Raw genomic sequence first — 16,833 nt, 5'->3', positions numbered from 1 at the left:
ATTTTTAAAAATATTTTTGGAAACTGATTTCTGCTTCTATTTATTCTACATGCAGGATTCCTTCATGAATTTCCTTCATCGATCTCAGTTAAATGCACATTATTTACGAGTTTGTTTAATTTAATTGTTTCTCATGTCTTCTTCCAAATCAGCAGCTACTGCACGGTTGAGCAGATTGTTGCATGTTATCTGAGCTGCATGTAAAAACCTATTTTAGGGGATTTTTTTTTTAAACGTGTCTGAGCTTGTCCAAATCTGTTGCCAAAAGTCCACACTTTCAGTCAATGAGGACTGTTTAAACTTTCACTTTCTCTTGCACCTGTATAAATTCACCTGCAGCTCACTCGTCTTGTCACAGCAGCAGCAGCTTTCTCCTGAAGAAACTCCCCGAAGAAGAGAAAACGCTCCAGAGAAATGGCCTCCAAAGTTGCAGCTCTGCTCTTCCTGGGTATCATCTGCTTCCAGGTTGCAACAGGTAAGAGAAAAATTACAATTTTCTTAAATCTGCCTGCATTTTCTCATTGAAAAGCATTAATTTGTTGTTATTTTTGTATTCCTGCAGCCCAGATTGTGATGGATTGCTGCTTGAGCGTCAGTGAAAAACGTCTGATTCCTAAAAACATTGTGAGCTACAAGCTTCAGGTTGCCGGGTCGGGTTGTGACATCAGCGCCACTGTGTGAGTGTCTGCTCAGATTTACCAGTTATTTTCTTAAAGTTCTGCTGGATTTTAATGACATTTCTCCATCTGGTTTTTGCAGGTTTATGAATAAGAAAGGCATGAAGCTGTGTGTCGTCCCCCCTGAAGGAAACCAGTGGGTGAAAAACCTCATCAAGACTTTGGACAGGAGACACTCTCAACACTAGAACAGGTAAAACGACTTATCTCTCTCGTTTTCTTTTGATTTATTGAAGTTATTTAAAATGCATTTTCTCACTTTCTGCTCTCCTTTGGTTACAGAACGTGGAGAAAAGACGGAAAAACTCCTGAAAAGATCAAACTCGTGAAGTTACTCACAAGTTGTTTTGGTTCTGCACATGTTAGTTCTAATTTATGGTGACAGACTTTTGTTTCCTCTTTTTTGTGTGTTTTCTTTCTGTTGAATTTCTGACATGTTGTACAGAAACAGAAAAACTGCCTGAACTTGCCTGAACTGTAACGACGGAAGCAGAAACGTTTATCACTGTACTGTATGCTGCAGGACAGTTTGTTGTGACAAAATGTGATTATTTTATTGTACAGAGTTTAAATAAACTGTTTTATATAATTTTGTACATTTTGGTTGCTGTGATGTTTTTTACAAGTCTTGACTTCCTCTACACAACTTGTGATTCTTTAATACAAATGAAATGAGAAAGTAAATAAATGAAGAAATAAAAAAAACAAAGCAAATGAAATTCTTAAACAACAGTACAATACAATGGAAATGAATAATGATTGATTTAAAAGACAAAACTCAAACTTAAAAAAATTAAAAATTACAATTTTAGCAAAGAACATTATAAAACACAGCCTGAATAAATATTGCACTAAAATAAATACGTAATAAAATTAGTGATATAAAAGAAAAGGAATAAAACTGGAAACAGTCAATTAAAGAAATGATTAAAACTATTTAAAAATGTCTTTTTATAATTTCCTTTTAAAACAATATCAAAACTTTTAAATGATACATAAATAAAATTAAAAGAAAAAGAGTACCAAATAAAAATAAAATAGAACAAAGGCACTTTAATCTAAAAACATTAAAAATCCTCTACAAACAACAAAAATAAAAAAGGCTGAATTTAACAACTTGTACATGAACAAATGAATACATAAAGTTAAACCAGGTACTTCCAAAAATAAAGACATAAAAAGATATATTTTTACTAAAATAAATGACAAACACAATAAAGTTCCAGCAACTGAGGCAAATAAATCAATAAATCGCTGACAAAAAAGAAATAAAACAGGAAACAGCTGAACTAAAGTAACTCCTTTCAAAAATATCAAAATAAAAGAGAGCAGCTGATTACAAAACAAACACTTTGTTTGATTTATAAACAGATTTCACAATATTTTATATCAAGCTGTACTTTTTGTCTGAGTTTGAATCAGTTTATTAAAGAACTGAAATGATCTCCAGTTGTGTCTTAAAGCAGAAGTCCCCAAGGACCGCTCAGCCCTGCGCTATTTTGCTGCGGAGAAAGTTGGCTCAGTTTTGACGCGCAAGACGTAACCGGTAAAATCCGGTTTAGGATTTTCCAAATAAAACACCCGGAAGTAGTTTATTATTTCTTGCACGGCCCGGTACCAATTGGTCCGCGGCCCGGTACCGGTCCGCGGCCCGGTGGTTGGGGACCATTGTCTTAAAGCAAATATCAAAGTTTCAATCTGTGCAGATTCAAAACCAGATTCTGCAGGAAGACTTTGACCCAAAAGATAAACACTCAGTTCAGAGATTAATTTCTGACTTTAATCTGATAGAATTATGAGAAATAATCCAAACAAACAATAAATCTATCATGCTGCTACTTCAGTAAACTCTGTACTTGGTCATTTTCTGAATATTTGATTTTGAATAAATATGAGACAGTGACATATTTCCCATGTTACAAGTAAAATAATCTGCCAGTGGAACTTTTTCATTGATATTAAGGAATTATTTACTTCAAACAAGCTCTGATATCTTGATGAAAAGTTACTTGTGAGTTTTGTCTCATTATAAGTGTAATAAGATATTTTCACGCGAAGCTAGACCAAAATATTATTGGAAAGATTTAGTTTTTTGTATTGCAGCTTGCAAAGTTGCTCTTAAACCAACAAATCCATCCATCCATCCATCCATCCATCCATCCATCCATCCATTTTCTGTTCACCCTTTGTCCCTATTGGGGTCAGGAGGGTCGCTGGTGCCTATCGCCAGCTACATTCCAGGCGAGAGGCGGGGTCACCCTGGACCGGTCGCCAGTCTGTCGCAGGGCAACACATAGACACACAGGACAAGCAACCATGTACACACACTCACACCTAGGGAGAATTTAGAGAGACCAATTAACCTGACAGTCATGTTTTTTGAAGCCGGAGTACCCGGCGAGAACCCATGCATGCACAGGGAGAATATGCAAACTCCATGCAGAAAGACCCCGGGCCGGGAATCGAACCCAAGACCTACTTGCTGCAAGGCAACAGTGCTACCAACTGCACCACTGTGCAGCCCCCAACAAATCCCATCAACTAAATTTACTGTTTTCAATTGCAATTAACTTGAATTTCCAACAGAAATCCAATGTTTACATTTTAGCTTAAGTGCTTTGTCCATTTCAATCGCATGTTTTCCTCCAGAGCGATTAGAGCCTTGAACCGTGCAAAAATCAAACTTTAGGGAATTTTTGGCACTGAACCATGAAAGATTAAAGACAAGGCCTGGAGACATGTAGGCGTGTTGCCAGCTGTCCTCACTTCCAGTCAGCGAGGGATTGCTGAAAGTTTCGCTTTCTGTCAACACTTGTATAAATACACCTGAAGCTCCAGATCCTCATCCACTGCCTGAAGATTTGCCCTGATCTGACCTGAAAACGCAGAAAAATGGCCACCAAAGCTGCAGCTCTGATTTTACTGGGTCTCATCTGCATTGAGTTTGCTTCAGGTAAGAGGAAGAACGATTTTTACATCCCAGATTTCACTCCAAAATATTTTCTTTATTGTTCAAACTGTGACTGAGTTTTTGCGGTTCAAGAATGATGCAAATGTTGTACAGGTGGTTGATTTTTTATTATTTTTCTAATCTGGGTAAAATTATTATTTTCATATAATTTAAAATGCTGACAAAGTTTTAAAAAATTATCACTGTAGAAAAACACTCTATTTAAATTTTTCTCTTTTTTTAAAATAAAAAGCCAACTTTGCTGCAGTCAGATCAGCTTTTATTTAATTTACTGAATTTAGCATTCGGTTTCCAAGCAGCATAAATTCTGGAGCAATCTTCCAGAAAACTGCAAATCAGCCGAAACACTGAGTTTATCTAAATCACGGCTAAAAACGCAGCTGTTTAGAGTTGCTTTTGAACCATTAGAAATGAAAAATTGACCAAAATTTGATGTTTATTGATGTTTTTGATGATGCCAATCGTCAAAATGAACGCCTTGCTTCATGTTCCTGCAGCTCAGATTGCGGTGGATTGCTGCCTGAGAGTGGAGAGTGAAAAGCGTCTGAACCCCAGAAACCTGGTGAGCTACAGCGTCCAGAGAGCCGGGATGGGCTGCGACATCAGCGCCACTGTGTGAGTGTTGATTTAACTAATCAGGCCAGAAAAAGAAACATGTAGACTCCTAGTTTATCTCTTAATCTCCTTTTTTCCCCTCTTTTTTTGCAGGTTTGTCAACAGGAAAAACATGAAGCTGTGTGTCGTTCCTGCTGAGGGGAATCCAGGAGTGCAGAAACTCATTGACTTTTTGGAGAAGAAAAGACGAAATCATCACTAAAAAAATGTAAAAACATAAAAAAAACCCATCAAGATACTAAAGTTGTGTTTTTTAAAAATTCATCCTTGATGCACTGCCTCACCAAAGACTTTTGGTTTATCAGTCCATATTTTTTGTGTCTTATTTTATATTAAAACCTTGTTTTACAACTAAAGCTAATAGTTAAAGTTTTTTATGATTTTGTAATAAAAAAAGAAAAAGAAATTTCATGAATTTGTTGAATAAACATTTGATTCTATTTTGTCTTTTGTTTTAAATCTTAATTTCTGCTTGTCAGAAGAGCTGCAAAACATCACTGAATTCATAACAGACGTAAAATTTATGCACAAAACACTGTTGAAACCAAAAAATTATTTAGAAAAATATATAAATAAAAAAAGGATTGTTAAAGGTAAACAAAAAGTTTAAAATTAAAATATACAAACAAATAACTAAACGAACAAAATATCGTCATGAACCGTCTAATTAATAAAATAAACCTGGAACAGAATCACTTCCAGAATGTGACTTTATACATTTATGTTTATTTTTTACTTTTTGTTGGGTAAATGAATCAATCAATGCATAAATGGAAACATAAATCTAATAATAAAATAAGTGAATAAATATCAGGCAAATTATTGCCTTGTGATGAACTCAAGCAGCTATAGACGATGCATGGAATAAATAATAACATATACAAGTACAAACTAAATAAAATATACTAAACACCAGATGTTTAGTTAACATAGTTAATTGGAGGCGAAGCAGATAAAACTTGTCCGCCTGCTTCTGTGATGAACTGCACTGGGTTGGGATCAGGTTGCAGTTCATGCCTCATTTCCATCCCCACATAAACAGAAAATCAGTCCCTTTGTGTTTGCAGTTTGGGACTTTCTGCATGAACTCATTACTGTAAATGTTTGGATTCCTCCGGGTCTTTCCTTTGTGTCAAACACGTGAAACACTTAAGCATTTGAAACAGACACAAAGAGGCATGAAGAACCCGATAAAGAGCTTCACTGCTGAAAAATGCTCAGGAACTTTGAAAGACTTTTAGGCGCCGATTAACCTGGATGATATTCCAGCATATTTAGCTTAGCGGCGTTTCCCACTAACAGATGAAATGAAGTTAAAATGATAAACTATACAATAGTTACTAAGCTAAAGTAGACTATAATATAGTGAATAAGTTTAGCTTAGTATAATTAGCAAAGGTAAACTAAACTGAACTAAACTAAGCTCAACCAAAGTAAACCATAGTAAGCCAAGGTATAGTAAAAGTAAAATAAACTAAGCTACAGTAAAAGTAAAAATAAAAAGAATTTGACAACCTTCTTGCTGTAAAGCAAAAGCACTAATAACTGCTTCTATTCGCAGCTCCTGTATGAAATCCTTCAAAAGTCTGGAAACAACATTCATTACCGCAGCAGGTCTGACTGAACAAATCGATCCTCCTGCTGCAGCTGATCCAGAACGCTGCTGCTGCTGGTGTTCTGACTAAAACCAGGACGTTAGAGCACATCACCCAGGTCTACAGTCCTTCCATCCCTGTAGCTCAGAGAATAGATGTTAAATTACTGCTGCTAGTTTATGCATCACTGAACGGCTTAAAGATCTCAGTATTCAGCTTCTATGCACCATGAATCTGGAACAAACTTCCAGAAAACTGCAAAACAGCTGAATCACTGAGTTCCTTTAAATCCAGACTAAGAACCCAGCATACAGTTGCATTTGAAACATTACAAATGAAACATTTTGATGTGTAATTATGTGATTGATTGATTGATTCTTGCAGCCATGTTTCCAGAGACATTGCCTCATTTCTTCACTTGGTTTCCTCTGCATGGTTGGATTCTGTAGAGTTTAGCTTTGTGTATTTTTCTTCTCTTTCTCATTTTCTTCAGCAGACTGTGGGCTCTTAGCAGCTGTCACCATTATTCCAAGCATTTTTGGGAACATGCGGACATTTCTTGGAAACAGGAATGCCTTGTGAGATTCTCTGACCCCTTTAAGAGCTTTCACCCACGGTTTGACCTTCGGGTCAAAGACCGACGGGTCTTCACAGGGTCGTGCGGAGTTTCCCACATTGCAGGACTTTATCACCCTTCAACAAGCCAAATCTTAACACTGAGCAAGAATTTACAACCTTTCAAATCGAGAACAAATCCTCTGCAGCTGCGGTCTGACAGTGGGCCTCAGTTTCAGCCAAACCCAAAATTAATTCACATTCATTCAAAGTGAAACTGGTGGGACTGGTTGCCAGTAAATCTTAAATCTGCTGCCAGTGAAAGTTGTTTTGGTCAGATAGAAGAAATGCAGACCACTTTCTAGAAATAATGAACTGAATCTGTTTGAGTTTCATGTGCCAGAGTGGAAACCAGAGTGACGCTCTGCCTGTTGGAATAAAGATGGCGGATCTTTACTCCAACAGGCAGAGCTGATGCTGAAGATGAGGATGCTGGAGGTTTACTATGTGGAGGATTCTGAAACAAACAAATCTCTTTCACTGACTCCAAATAAGTCCGACAGTAATAAAAATCATGTCCGAGTCTTTTGTCCCAATCTAAGTCAAGTCTTAAGTCTCTAATAATCGTGATGAATCGGTTATTGAAATAATCGCCAACTAATTTAGTAATTAGTTAATCATTAACTGGAGTAAACAGATTTTTAAAAAGGCCATTTAGTGAAATAACAACAAACTCAGGGCAGAAATGAAGACAAAACTGGAAATACATTTATGCATTTTGCATCTAGGATGAACAGAAACCTGCAACCTGTACTTTTGCTGTCCAGTTATTAATTGGTTAATGAAATAATCAACCAATCAGCTATGCACTGTATTGATAAGCAGAAAAACTGAGTATTTCATGCTAGAAGTATTTATTTAGCTACAGATTGATCCTTTGCTATCATTTATGAATCGTTCACTAAAGGAATTATATGTTCAGGCAATAAAATGTTTATTTTTTTATTCAAAATGGAGCTGAATTATTTGTTTATTTGCATATCTTAATGTATTTATTTTTAAAGGTTTTGTTGGCTCTAGTGGCCTTTATTTGAAAGAAGTTTGACAGGAAAGAGAGTAATGAGAGAGGGGGAAGACATGAGTCAAATGTCGCCAGGCCGGGAGTCGAACCTGTGGCCACCGGCACGAATTCTAAGGCCTCAATACGTGGGTTGTGCTTTGCCCCTGCATCACCACAGCAGCAACCCCGCTTAATGTATTTATAATGTTGAATCACAACAGCTGAAGTGGTGGACTGAAAAATCAGCAAAATGTTTTATCCTATTATTAATCGTCAGAATAAATTAGAGAAAAATCGTACTACTGCAGATGATGTTGAAGATGAGGATAATGCAGGTGATGCTGTTTCTTTTACTCTTTTATTGTCTAAATATGTTCAAAATAAAGTAATAAACTAAAGTAACCGGAGTGACCATAAAATACAGTAACTCAGTGAAACATAAAAAGCACTTCAAAACTGGAGCGGTGGCAATCTACACTCAGAGAATTAGGACATTTCTTTGACTTTTCTTGCATTACTTGTCAGTTTATTTTAGTACATTAATCTGAGTGATAATTAGAATCGGAATCGGTTTGGAGGAATCTGGGTAGACTGGATGAAAACCTTAGCGCCTGAATGACTGGTCTGGATGGAGACAGCAGTAATTTTTACTGCTGAATCAGCACTTTAAGCTGACATGTCCAAACAGAACAGATTCCAGGGTCGAACTGAGATTGTTCTGGTTCAGTGAATATCTGTAGCAACATCGTTCTGCTCCTCCGCCGCCCCAGTTTTCACCCTGAGGGTTTTTCCACTAGCCATACCAACTTCCATGCCTGCCAGGCTGCATTTTAAGATTTTATTGTTTTAGACGCAGGAAGTTGACCTAGTTGTTGACATCTGGGAATTTGGATTCTTCATTTTGGCTACACATTTTCAGTCTTGTGTCCGCAATTTCTGGTGATGTCTTGTTGCATTACTGTCCCATTTAATCCACTTGTGTTTTCTGTACTAGCTTCAGCTTGGACCAAAAGTTAAATTTATCAAAGTTAACGCATCTCCTGACAATCAGTAAAAAGTAACTTGATTTCTGAAGTATAATTACAGTAAGTTTTGGTGGAATAATTGTGTGAAGTGCTACTAAAAAAACTGAAAACATTTTTATTAACTGAAATAAATAACAGTGATTAATGGGGGGAAAATATAACTGCAACTATATTGTGTGTTTACAAGACTAACTAAAACATACTGAAATTCTAGATATGACTCTTCATTTTTGTGTTTTTAAATCTATTAGACATTTGGACTGATTTAAAATAGATTTACTTTTTTCCTAACTCAAGAAGTTTACTCCAGCTGTTGGCAAATCATGCTAATCCACAAAATGGCGACAGCAAAAGTTGTGAGAAAACGCCAGAATTAGAGTCTGTTCATGGTAAATTACCCAATCAGATACAATGAAAAAACTAAAACTATAACTATAAATAATAAAAACTAAACATCTAAGTAAAAATAACTAGCAAAAACTAGCAAACACACTCTAAAAAATAATTAAATTACAAAAACTTTAAATGGAAACCTAAAATGATCAGAATCCTGGTGCTACTGCATGTCAGCCCAGGTGGCTTTCTGGTAAATTGATTAATTTGTGGCTTTGGAATTGGTTTGGTTTTTAGAGAACGGAAAGTCCATCAAAAGTTCACAAACACATCCAGAAGGTCATGAAACTTCAGAGAAAGTTCATCTTCCTTAAATATGTGCACAACTTGATCTCAGTCTATTGATGCATATAAATGCGTATTATTGTATTGACATTCATCTCATATAATCCTCAGCTTTAAAGAAATAAATGATTGAAAGCATCATGTTTGCACAGCGGTTACTGCTGGCACAATCACTGCATTATAAAGCCATCAAAAAGATAAGAACTGCACCTTCCAGTTAGTCCAACCTGCAGAGACAAAAAGGACTGGTTCCCATTACACTCAGGTTTTTTAAAGGCAGCACTTCTGGTCCTCCGGCTTTATCCTAGTTTACTGTCAATGCTTGAGCCGGGAGTTTCCCAGCTGCTGAATGCAGGCGGCAGGAAAAGCAAAACATCCAAGAAGCGATTTACAAGAAAAAGAAAGCTTGAATGCATCTTCAGTCTACACGGGCGTGACTTTGCTGCAGGATTTGGTTTATGAATGAAGATCTGTGAGAAGAAGTCAAAAGATTTCATATCAACAAACAGATTCCAGTTCGCGTTCAGGAAGCAAAACTTGTTTGCAGACATCCAACCTTTCGGTATCGGTGTGTGTCATCTGTGCAAAAACTATTTAATAAAATAAACAAATCAGTGCAAGGAAGTACAGTAAGGAGGAGTTGTAGTGTGAGGGATTTAGCACAAGGAAGTGGTGAAACAGCTCAGGGGCACTGCAAAAAAAAATAAAAGTAATTTTGCAGTAGAAACTAATTTTGTCTAGTTTCTGGTGCAAATATCTTAGTACAATTGAAATAAGACAAACTAAGATTCAAGTGACTTCAGCTAAATATGTGAGCTTGTTTCAAGTCAATGTGATCTGGTTCTTTTATTTTTAGTTTTAGTTTTTTGTTGCAAATGTCACATGTAAGTATCGAATTGATCAATTCTTATTTAATAATAAAAAAACAACAATGTGCAAATTTTAAAAAAACTGCTCAATGTAGTGGAAGTGTTAAATGCTAAATTGTAACAGGAAACATTTGCAGTCTGGCGTTCACAGAAAACAGAAGAGTAAAAACTCTCACTTTCCTCTAAAATTAGCAACTTCCCTCAAATTTCAAGGATTTAGTTGCTGTTTTTCTGTCAGGGTTCTGTTTTCAGTTCTGTCCAGCAGCCAGACAGTGGAGGAAGCAGCTTGTTTTTGTTTTTCTCAGCTCTTACACATGAAAACTACTAAACTACTGCAGAATTAACATACGCAGCTGCTGAATGATTTTAATGTCAAAAATATCAGCGCAGTTTCAACACGTTGTCTTTCTCATTCTTACACTGCAAAAACACAAATTCTTACCAAGTAATTCTAGTTTCCAGTGCAAATATCGTAGTGCACTTGAAATAAGACTAAACTAATTACAAGTAATATTTCAGTGAGATATGGGAACTTGTTTTAAGAATATATTTCCTTAATATTAATGAAAAGTGCCAGTTTTATTGGACGATTATTCATTTATAGCATGACAAGAAATGTCTTTGTATAGGTGAAATAATATGCCAATGAAACTAGAACTTTTTCCATCAATATTACTGACATAAAATAAGTTCCTATATCATGTTGAAAGGTTACTTGTAAGTTAGTTTTGTCTCATTTCAACTGCTCTAGAAACTAGATGAAATATACTTCTTTGTGTTTTTGCAGTGTATTTATCTTTACAGATTTGCATCTATTAATTAAAGTTGGAGACACTTTTTGTGTTAACGTGCAGAAAATGATTGCTGTGTTAATCTGAGACATGGCGGGTTACCAAACTCAAGACTTGGATTGTCTCATCAAACACAAACGTTGCAGTAATAAAAGCAAATAAAAGAAAATTTAGTATTTTTAGGAAGATTCTGTATGTTTGCAGCTAAGATGAAAAGCTGACAGTTTCTCCTGAGAATTAAGAAGTAGAGAAGTGTAGAAGAAGAAGCACTTCCTCATTTTCATCAAAACATCAGTCTTTAGCGAAATTTCAACATTTTCTTGCATTTGCACATATTGTTTTGTTCCATTAAGACGTATCTCTTACGTATCTCTTAGAAATGAACAACATCTTAAAGTTATAAGAAATGGACCTAAAAGAGTTCAGCTGAAAGGTGATGCACATCTCTCAGGTGAACTCTTTGGAAATCACCTTGTTTTCCTTTGTTTGTGTTTTGTATAGCCAGAGAAAACGAAACAAACAGTGAGGCATGTTTTTCATACCTGAATGATTCAGTCAGTAGCTGCATTTCCATTACAAACGTGAGCAAAACTTTGTTGATATTCCGCTATCAAAAAACAATTTCAGTATTTCATTTAAGTTAGAAACACAAATAAAAATCACACGTAAATAAATTTGTTCATGTGATAAAATCATTAAAAATCAACAACTACTTTCTGTTGTCTTCTTTGTCGTTTCTGCCAGTAGTAACATGTAATTGTTGATCACATGATTTGGGAAAAAAAAGTCTTTCTGTTGCAGCTTTGCAAAAGAAACTAATTTCGAAACGGCCGAAAGGAACACTTTTTATCTAAAAACTTGACTTGTTTCTACATTGGCGCGTTTCCATTAATTAAATCTATTTTCATAATCCAATTTTCATAATTTTAAGTCAATAGAAATGCTCATCGAACTAAAACTGAATTGCTTTGTTTATAGACCAATGCACTGCAAAAACACAAAATTTTACCAATTAATTTTGTTATATTACATTTTAATGTAATATAACATAATATATATAACATATATATTTATCATAATATATATTAAATATATGTTGCTCTGCAAAAACACAAAATTTTACCAATTATTTTTCTCTTGTTTCTAGTGCAAATATCTTAGTTCACTTGAAACAAGACAAAACTAAATTACAAATATATTTTCTGCAAGTTATAAGAGCTTGTTTTAAGTCAATAACATCTTTTTTTCAGTGGAACTAAAACTTTTTAATCAATATTAAGGAATTATTTACTTAAACAAGCTCAGATTTCTTGCTAAAAAGTTTTCAAGTTAGTTTTGTCTTATTTCAAGAGTACAAAGATATTTGCACTAAAAGTTTCTTAATTCTTCCTACTCCTTTTCGAGCATGTTAAGATTACTGTGGTACAAAAAAATATATTTTGCATTCCTTGTTCTTGTGAATGATTTTATATTACTATCATGTTTGAAATAAAGTTTCATTTAAAAAAGTGCAAACACTTTCAATGTTTCGGTGTTACAACGTCGTAACATTCCTTGTTACGACGTTGTGTTTTTGCAGTGTACAGAAGCAACAACAGGTAGGAATCCCCTAATAAACCTCTGACACATTCAGAAACTGATTTCTGCTGGGAACGAATGAGATGATAAAACTGCTAAAGTTGGAAAACGAACAAAGGTTGCAGATATAGTTTTGTGAAAATATCCTTTGTGTTTGCATTTTCCTCAGGTTTCGATTCCTAACAAATCCATAGAGCTACTGTGCAAATATTCTGCTGCAACAATTCATGATCAAAATACAGAATCGGTTCTGGTCAGAGTTCTGTAAGGGGAAATGTCTGCCTGGATGGTCAGAGGAGTGGGGTTTTCCACAGGGACCATATTATTGTAAAAGGAAACTGAAAGTGTCCAACGCTATAAAGCCAGAAGCCCGTGCTCAGAGACCTTCAGTTGCCGGATTTCCTTTTGTGTTGCTAGGGGAAGCGAGTTCGTCAGCCTCCAGAGCGACTGCAGACATGACTCCCTTTGGCGATGCCAAGCTCTTCTTCTGCATCTTTTTCATCATCTGCTGCTCCACAGGTGAGTCAACAACACATTTTACTCGGTTAACCTGAAAAGCAGAAAGGAAGACAAAAAACACAGAGAAAGGAAGAAAGAGAGAAAGAAAGGAAGGAAGCAGAGGTTTAAACAAATAAAACTTCACTTGGAACTCATCCAAACTTCAGAAAGCTGTTGAAAGATTTAAAGAAGGCGCCTTGATTCGGTTTAAAGTTTCAGCGTTTGAAGTTTCTGCTTTTGTCACACAAAATCTCACTATTATTAAACGTACACATGGAAATAGGGGAGAAAAAAGTGCCCAGACATAAAAAGCAAATATTTTTGTAGTAAAATCTGAGGACAATTTGGTCCTTTTCTTGAGAAAGCAGGACAATAAGGCGAATTAAAAGAGAGAGATTTGCATCTTTTAAGGTGCGGTGCTGGACTTTCCCTCAGCTAAAAATAGCAGATAAACTTATTTCACTTTGCACTGACTGTATAAATATCAATTTAGCAATTTAACTTGATGTTTAGGCATTGTTTGACAAATCTGTCTAGATTTGGAGAGCATCTCAGAAATTTCCTGTTGTTTTCACACCTTTAATTTCCTGTCATTTTCACAACTTGAAATGTTTTGCTTTTTACTTAAAAGCTTGAAAAGCCTTAAAAAGATAATAAATTAAGAAAAAATCATATTTTTTAAAAAACTGCAAATATAAATGGTCTCTAGTGGCTAAAAACTAGTAACCAAAACATAAAAAATGGTTTTACGATGCGCTCGCTTCGCCGTTTCACACATTCATGTCAGCCTCACATCAGACTTATAAAACATCGCCACTAAAACTTGAGACGGCCTGGAAAGTACCAGCCCTCCACGCCTCACACGCATTTGTTGCTTGTAATCTCAAAGGAAGAAAGAAGCAGAGAATGGTGTGTTTTGCAACAGCTTTAATCTCTCGGTGTTAGTTTTACATTAACTAAACTCCTGTGGGGGAAAATCTGACTGACAGTTTGGACTGTAGGTGATCACAAACACACCCACACGGGTTTGTTCACTCTATTTGTCACAAGGAGGCTGTAAAGGTTCAATTCCTTTCTACTGTTGTCAGTTTGAAGCCAAGAGACCGCTCAGTCCGAGGCGGCAACAGTTTGTTTACAAATGTGCTCAGAACTTTATTGATAAGTTGACAAATTATAATTTCTCAAATGAAGTGTTCCTGTTAAATAAAAAAATCAATTAAAATTACATGTGAATATGTTTGTTTAAGCTATAAGTTGTTAAAAAACATGCAGCGCCATCATCCTACAACCACTTCCTGTCGTCCCTTTTGTCATTTCTGCCAGTAGTAACATCTGGATGCTTAAAAAGTCAAAATTTTGCTAGAAAAAAATCTCTGAAAATTGTTTGGAAAAAAATTCAGAAGTTTCAAAAGTAAAAAATCTTTGATTTTTAATTGGTTCATTTAAAAACAATGAAGAATAAAATTTTGATCTGATAATTTTTTGCCTTTCAGTGACTGAGGCTCAGGTTCCTGTCGACTGCTGCTTGTCGGTAGCAAACAAACCAATCAGCAAAAAACTAATTGCAGATTACCGTGAACAGGATCAAGGCTGCTCGATTGATGCCACAATGTGAGTTTTTATTTTATCCTGATCATCGGATCAGAGAGTAGAAAGCAGAAGATAAACCTTTGGTTGTTCTTGCAGTCTGGTGACCAGACGTGGGTTAAAACTCTGCGCCCCGACTAAGGAAGAAAAGTGGGTGGAAGACGTGATGACGCACGTGGATCACCTGAAGAAAAAATGCAAAACGGAGAACTACCAGGTAACTCATCTGTTCGGATTTAACTGAGAATCTTGGATTTTGTTTTGTGTTGTAAAATGTAATTTTTTATCAAAACAAAAAAATTCTAAATAATCTGGAGTGCTTTGATTTTCAACTTTTCTTACAAGAGTTTCTATCTCTTAGCCTGTTTGACTGGAATTTTATAATATTTATACTGTATAAAACACAAAATCTTAATAGTATTTTCGCTTCATGCATTTCTCTCCAGCTCTTTGAGGGGGGAATGCCTCTTTGCCATCACCCTAATCTTTAACTCCATATGGCAGATTCCTTGAAAAGGACTCTGGTCTGGATTTTAGTCACAAATAGCAAAATATTTTATTTTTGGTAGCTTTAACCTGCCAACTCACACTCCTTTCAAAACCTATAACGTTTTTCTAATTTTCTACATGTTATTCTTTTCTATTTGTGTTTTTATGACACTAGAACTAAACTAAGCTCAGAGTTACGCATTTGAATCTTCGCCATGATCTGTAATAATTTTCTATTCTAGTTTCAGGAAGTATCAGATTATTTATTCTCCAATTAGATCAATCAAAAGTGAACTTAAGCACCTTTTCTTATTATAAGCACATTCCAAGGCTGATATGAACCTTTTATTGACTTAAAGATAACCTTTTGTTTTTGTTTCAGTTTGTTTTCAGGCTAAAGTTTAACATAATCGGCAGGAATTTCCAGGTGTTTCACTACAATAAAGAACAGATTATCCATTAAATTATTATTTTGTGGTGAAACAGCTGGTAATTTTGGGTTATTTCCACTTTTATTTGGTTCAGTTTATCATATAATATTTAAATTTAGCTAAAAAACAACAACAAATTTATTTTTATTTTTTTTGAAACAGCAATTAATTTTTGGCAACTAAATGAAGTTTTTTTAAAAATATTGTTTATTTATTAATGCTTGCTCTCTCTTGTTTTTGCATGCTTACATTTTTGACCTTGAATATCAAATCAGTAAAAGTTACTACTGGGATTTTAAATCACTAGACAAACAATATATATATTTTATGCGTTTTGCACAAAACAGTGGTTGTTTTTTCCCCATTAAAGTTTGTATCATGGGATTTATTTCTAAAATTTCTGAACATTTAAGGTGAAAAGTGACACCCAGTGTTGGTTCTAGTGTTTGTTCTAGCTAGCTGAAGGTTTGACAAGCCTCACCTCACTTCAATTGGATCTAAAACCGCAAACGGCTGTGACTCATGGTGTAAAGACAACAAAGCATGAAGGGATTACAGGAAAATACATTTTCATTATCACTGTAGTTTTGTTAATGGTTTGCAGATATTTTAATGGCTTCTGCTTTTATAAATGTTGTTTTATAGACTTTTCTGCAGTTGAACATAAAAAACATGGTATTTTAGAAATTCTTGAATTTTTCTTTTCATGTTTTTGTGTTTTTCCAGGGCAATCGCTGTTTTGGAGTGAAGCCTGAATAAAAAAGCCTCTGGTTCCCTGAGAACACCAAGTGATTGACACAAATCCAGCTAAACGTTTCTCCTGTTACCGAAATAAAACCTTTTGTTTTTTTCATTTCATCTTTATAAAAATCTATGTTAATTTGAGCTGCAATCTAAAAACAACATCCTGAAGGAATTTTATTTTTTACTGCTTTTCTGTTTGTAAAAAGTCTTTCAGAGAGAGATAATATGCTATATGTGTAGCCATTTAAGCTAACACGTGTAGCCACATAAGCTAGCCTATGTTTTAGTCAGAGAAAGTTTTATTGTAACCTTAATGTGAATTTTTATCTCTAATTAAAACCTTTTTATTTTCCTCAGATGCTCGTGTTTGATTATTTGCAGATAACTCTCTGTTATCTATTAGAACTGAAATTTCTTAATAATCCTAATAGCATCACTACGTACACTGTGAAAAGGCTAAATATGTATTTTTTGTGTTATTCTGTTTTCTGTTGCACCCAAAAAATGTGAGAATGTTTGAAATTTGATACAAGTGCAGACCAGAGAAAGGTTTTCATTTCCTGTCATTAGAAAGTTTCTACTGTGGTGGAAAAAATGGGAAAGCAGTTTACACATGCAAATGGCCCAATAAATAAAATGTAATTAAATTTAAAAAATGTTGTATAAAATG

The 16,833-nt window shown here is 35.0% G+C and overlaps 3 protein-coding genes across 3 annotated transcripts; all 3 read left to right on the top strand.

Annotated features, from left to right (window-relative positions):
* Positions 1 to 336: 336 nt before the first annotated feature.
* Positions 337 to 1,273, top strand: LOC116729389 (C-C motif chemokine 20-like). Its single transcript, XM_032577893.1, has 4 exons — positions 337 to 475; positions 563 to 677; positions 760 to 870; positions 960 to 1,273. The coding sequence occupies exons 1-3, from the start codon at positions 415 to 417 to the stop codon at positions 863 to 865; spliced, it is 282 nt and encodes a 93-aa protein (XP_032433784.1). The 5' UTR covers positions 337 to 414; the 3' UTR covers positions 866 to 870; positions 960 to 1,273.
* A 2,229-nt stretch (positions 1,274 to 3,502) lies between these two features.
* On the top strand, positions 3,503 to 4,481 carry LOC116729388 (C-C motif chemokine 20-like). Its single transcript, XM_032577892.1, has 3 exons — positions 3,503 to 3,630; positions 4,146 to 4,263; positions 4,357 to 4,481. The coding sequence occupies exons 1-3, from the start codon at positions 3,570 to 3,572 to the stop codon at positions 4,463 to 4,465; spliced, it is 288 nt and encodes a 95-aa protein (XP_032433783.1). The 5' UTR covers positions 3,503 to 3,569; the 3' UTR covers positions 4,466 to 4,481.
* An 8,305-nt stretch (positions 4,482 to 12,786) lies between these two features.
* On the top strand, positions 12,787 to 16,519 carry LOC116729386 (C-C motif chemokine 3-like). Its single transcript, XM_032577885.1, has 4 exons — positions 12,787 to 12,933; positions 14,406 to 14,523; positions 14,599 to 14,716; positions 16,146 to 16,519. Exons 1-4 carry the CDS (start codon positions 12,870 to 12,872, stop codon positions 16,176 to 16,178), a joined length of 333 nt encoding a protein of 110 aa, XP_032433776.1. The 5' UTR covers positions 12,787 to 12,869; the 3' UTR covers positions 16,179 to 16,519.
* The last annotated feature ends 314 nt before the right edge of the window (positions 16,520 to 16,833 follow it).

Source organism: Xiphophorus hellerii, chromosome 12 (assembly GCF_003331165.1).
Source record: "Xiphophorus hellerii strain 12219 chromosome 12, Xiphophorus_hellerii-4.1, whole genome shotgun sequence".
NCBI classification, from domain to species: domain Eukaryota; kingdom Metazoa; phylum Chordata; class Actinopteri; order Cyprinodontiformes; family Poeciliidae; genus Xiphophorus; species Xiphophorus hellerii.
The sequence above is the reverse complement of the archived record's forward strand: the minus strand, read 5'-3'. Positions and strand labels throughout refer to the sequence as shown.

What these genes read in the sequence shown, in the direction of transcription:
- LOC116729389 (XM_032577893.1), top strand. Translation starts at nt 415, where the DNA reads ATGGCCTCCAAAGTTGCAGCTCTGCTCTTCCTGGGTATCATCTGCTTC. An exon ending in CTGCTTCCAGGTTGCAACAG is followed by an intron (nt 476 to 562) that starts GTAAGAGAAAAA and finishes GTATTCCTGCAG; the next exon opens with CCCAGATTGTGATGGATTGC. An exon ending in TGTGACATCAGCGCCACTGT is followed by an intron (nt 678 to 759) that starts GTGAGTGTCTGC and finishes TGGTTTTTGCAG; the next exon opens with GTTTATGAATAAGAAAGGCA.
- LOC116729388 (XM_032577892.1), top strand. Translation starts at nt 3,570, where the DNA reads ATGGCCACCAAAGCTGCAGCTCTGATTTTACTGGGTCTCATCTGCATT. An exon ending in CTGCATTGAGTTTGCTTCAG is followed by an intron (nt 3,631 to 4,145) that starts GTAAGAGGAAGA and finishes ATGTTCCTGCAG; the next exon opens with CTCAGATTGCGGTGGATTGC. An exon ending in TGCGACATCAGCGCCACTGT is followed by an intron (nt 4,264 to 4,356) that starts GTGAGTGTTGAT and finishes CTTTTTTTGCAG; the next exon opens with GTTTGTCAACAGGAAAAACA.
- LOC116729386 (XM_032577885.1), top strand. Translation starts at nt 12,870, where the DNA reads ATGACTCCCTTTGGCGATGCCAAGCTCTTCTTCTGCATCTTTTTCATC. An exon ending in CATCATCTGCTGCTCCACAG is followed by an intron (nt 12,934 to 14,405) that starts GTGAGTCAACAA and finishes TTTGCCTTTCAG; the next exon opens with TGACTGAGGCTCAGGTTCCT. An exon ending in GCAAAACGGAGAACTACCAG is followed by an intron (nt 14,717 to 16,145) that starts GTAACTCATCTG and finishes GTGTTTTTCCAG; the next exon opens with GGCAATCGCTGTTTTGGAGT.